The sequence below is a fragment of the Limulus polyphemus genome, unplaced genomic scaffold, assembly GCF_000517525.1.
Source record: "Limulus polyphemus unplaced genomic scaffold, Limulus_polyphemus-2.1.2 Scaffold112, whole genome shotgun sequence".
Classification (NCBI taxonomy): Eukaryota; Metazoa; Arthropoda; class Merostomata; order Xiphosura; family Limulidae; genus Limulus; species Limulus polyphemus.
Window position 1 is genome coordinate 310832 of NW_013665722.1, and position 2833 is coordinate 313664.

Here is a 2833-nt window from a genome sequence, read left to right on the forward strand (position 1 = left end):
GATGTTTCTGCTCTCATAAACCTTATATATCAAAATAGAAATTGATTATAAGTTCATGCGCATTTTCTAAAAAAACAAACAGACACTTTACATTTTTTCTTGCATTAAATAAAAGCGACACTCTCAAAAAAATTAATGAAAGTTAAACAAAATATTATAGATTTTAATATTAAGAAGTCCTACTTACATATAACTCCTACAAATATATTAGAATATGCAATTTAAAATTGCAAATTTTGAACTTCTGCTGTGCTTGTATCATGTTATAATGTGGTGACCACGTGGTTCTGATTTCCGTCTTGAGACCAGGGAGAATCAGATATTTAATGGACCTTTTCCTCCCTCCTTAGACAAATTATTTCAAGTACAAAATATATCATTATAAAACATATGCAAGTTCATTTTTGGAACTCACTACAATCAATTAGCTTATTAAACTACTATGAGAAACTACTATGAGTTTCGTAATGAACTGGCATACAACATGAGCAGTTTTTATTCAGTAATTAAACAGTATGCAAAACTAAAGGAAATATATATTTTTAATACAGAGTGTTTTTATTTATTTGTCGTCAATTTATGAACCATACCTGTATCTCATATTTTAGCTTTCGATAAATCATCTGTGTCACCCAGTGGGTCAACGGTAAGTATACGGACTTAAAACACTAAAACTCGGGGTTCGATTCTCCGCAGTGAACAGGGTGCAAATAGTCCAGTGTAGCTTTGCGCTAAAAACAAACACCTCAATATATTTTTTAAATTCAATCATAGGTCTGACTATTGATCTCCATCGTCCTTTATAAACACTGAGAGCTTGAGGATGTAAAAAAAAAGAAGTTTTAGCGCTAATTAATAAATATTTCGATATTATTTGTCTATATTTCTAGACTATTTTTTACAATAAACAATTGTTGCAACGTTTGTATTTCAATAAAGCTTGATTCTCATTAATTTTTAAATTGTTTTCCCCAGCCAATATTTGTATCTGAGTGGCAAAGCTGATTATGTTATTTAATGGTAGGACATAGTCCAGTGGTTAGCGTGCCGAACTGTTTTAAACCAAAGGTCCACGATTCGTGTCCCATTGCCACAAAATCAAGCTCAGCAATTTGGAGCCATGGATTCGTTATAAGGAGTGACTTTCAAGTCTCACTCTTCGATTAGAGTAACACGAGAGCTGGCTGTTGGTTCTGTTGACTAGCTGCCTTTTCTCTAGTCTATCAGTTCCAAATGAGAGACGGCTAGTGCAGATACATATTGTGCAGCTATAGGGGAATATCTGAAATAAACAATTAAACAAACAATCCTTTTCTTAATGCTGAAATGTAAAGCAAATTATTATACAACTCGATATATTTATATTAAAAATTAAAGTAGCGAGTTATATAAAGTTCCATTTTAAATATATCGTACTTAAATACAGTTAACTTCTATAGCTTTTAATAGAAAAGATAGAAAATAATGTTCTAGTTGCTTTCAAGTCACACAGCTTTACAAATATAACTGAAGTGATACAATATTTTTGAAAGATCCGAAAATAATAATAACATATGCGATGATCAAAGGCGTCGCTAGGCGCTGGCACACAGGGCTCGTGCCCTGATTCTATTTGATAGTGCCTCGAAACACCAGTTGATGTCTTTAAAAATCAAAATAGAAAACCATTATTGATATCATATTGAAACGCGCTTATGGGCCCAAGCCCCAAATCTTATAAACACCTAGCGACGCTTCTGGCGATGACAATTGATAAACGCATTGAGAACGACGGATTGAATGGCCGGCCTCTACAGCAAAACTTACTGGACATAAAATGAACTTCAACATCAGAATAATTACAGTACTCGTTCTTTATAAAACACAAGCCTTTCACAGCATCCACAGGAATCAATGACCTAATACGACAAAAAAAGAAAAGAAAAAAGAGAGGCGCAACAATTAAAAACATTTAAAAAACTATAATTTACGAAAAGCGACTGAATGAGTTGGTAGCGCCATCTCTTGAATATTTGTTTTAGTGTGTCGGAAAAGTATAATAAAATAAAACCTCCGAGTGAAATAGCGAGAGTGGGGACAAATATACATACTACGTTTTGTAATTCTGTGACGCTACACTAAACTGCATTTTATAATATCCATGTCTTGATGGCCATGGCTAAACTTGTGTAAAGTCTTAGAGTAATACAAATTGGGAAAACGTACGTTTATCCGTCGGAAATGCACTTAGCAGAGTCAATTTTTTTCTCACGGTCACCCGTATTTCGCTATCTCCAAAGTGCCGTCATTCAATTGGCTAAAAATGTATGTCCCTGAAGGTGCAAGTATTGTATATGTTTGGTTACATAGAAAATCAGTAAAACAATTTTTAAATATGGATTCGATAGACCTTAGATTTAGACCGTAGCTTGAAATAGCACAACTCTATACATTTTGTCAAATTTCAACAAGCTCTACTAACACCAACAAAATAGTTCGGGAAAACGTATGTTTGTTCCTTAATTGTGTATGAATATAAAAAAGAAGTAAATAAAAATGATATACGAAACCAATTATATTGTTACGTCTCTGTTCGTTAGTTAGTTTGAACGCACTTGATGGTGAATATTATCCATCCTTTCCGATAACACTTTCACGAATTCTGACACGTTTTCAGACAACTCTTCGTAAGGTGGGCGTCCTGTTAACAGATCCACTGGCAACCGAAGTTCCCGACCAAATATCAACTTTGCTGGAGTGTATTCAGTGGCTTCATGCTCTGCTGTGCTATAGGCCATCAACAGTGGGGGAGTAAGACATCCCAGTCATCTTCGTGGCTATTACAAACTTTGCC

The 2833-nt window shown here is 34.2% G+C and overlaps 1 protein-coding gene across 2 annotated transcripts in view; it reads right to left on the reverse strand.

The window, feature by feature from the left end:
• Positions 1 to 304: 304 nt before the first annotated feature.
• LOC106471408 (ufm1-specific protease 1-like) overlaps positions 305 to 2833 on the reverse strand; it is a 31968-nt gene continuing 29439 nt past the window's right edge. Inside the window, exon 6 of one of the 2 annotated variants that reach the window (XM_022400878.1) lies at positions 305 to 1282. In XM_022400878.1, the coding sequence (XP_022256586.1) occupies positions 1269 to 1282 (14 nt within the window). In that variant the 3' untranslated portion in view covers positions 305 to 1268. The remainder of the gene's footprint in view (positions 1283 to 2833) is intronic. The other variant, XM_022400881.1, reaches the window with a different exon arrangement.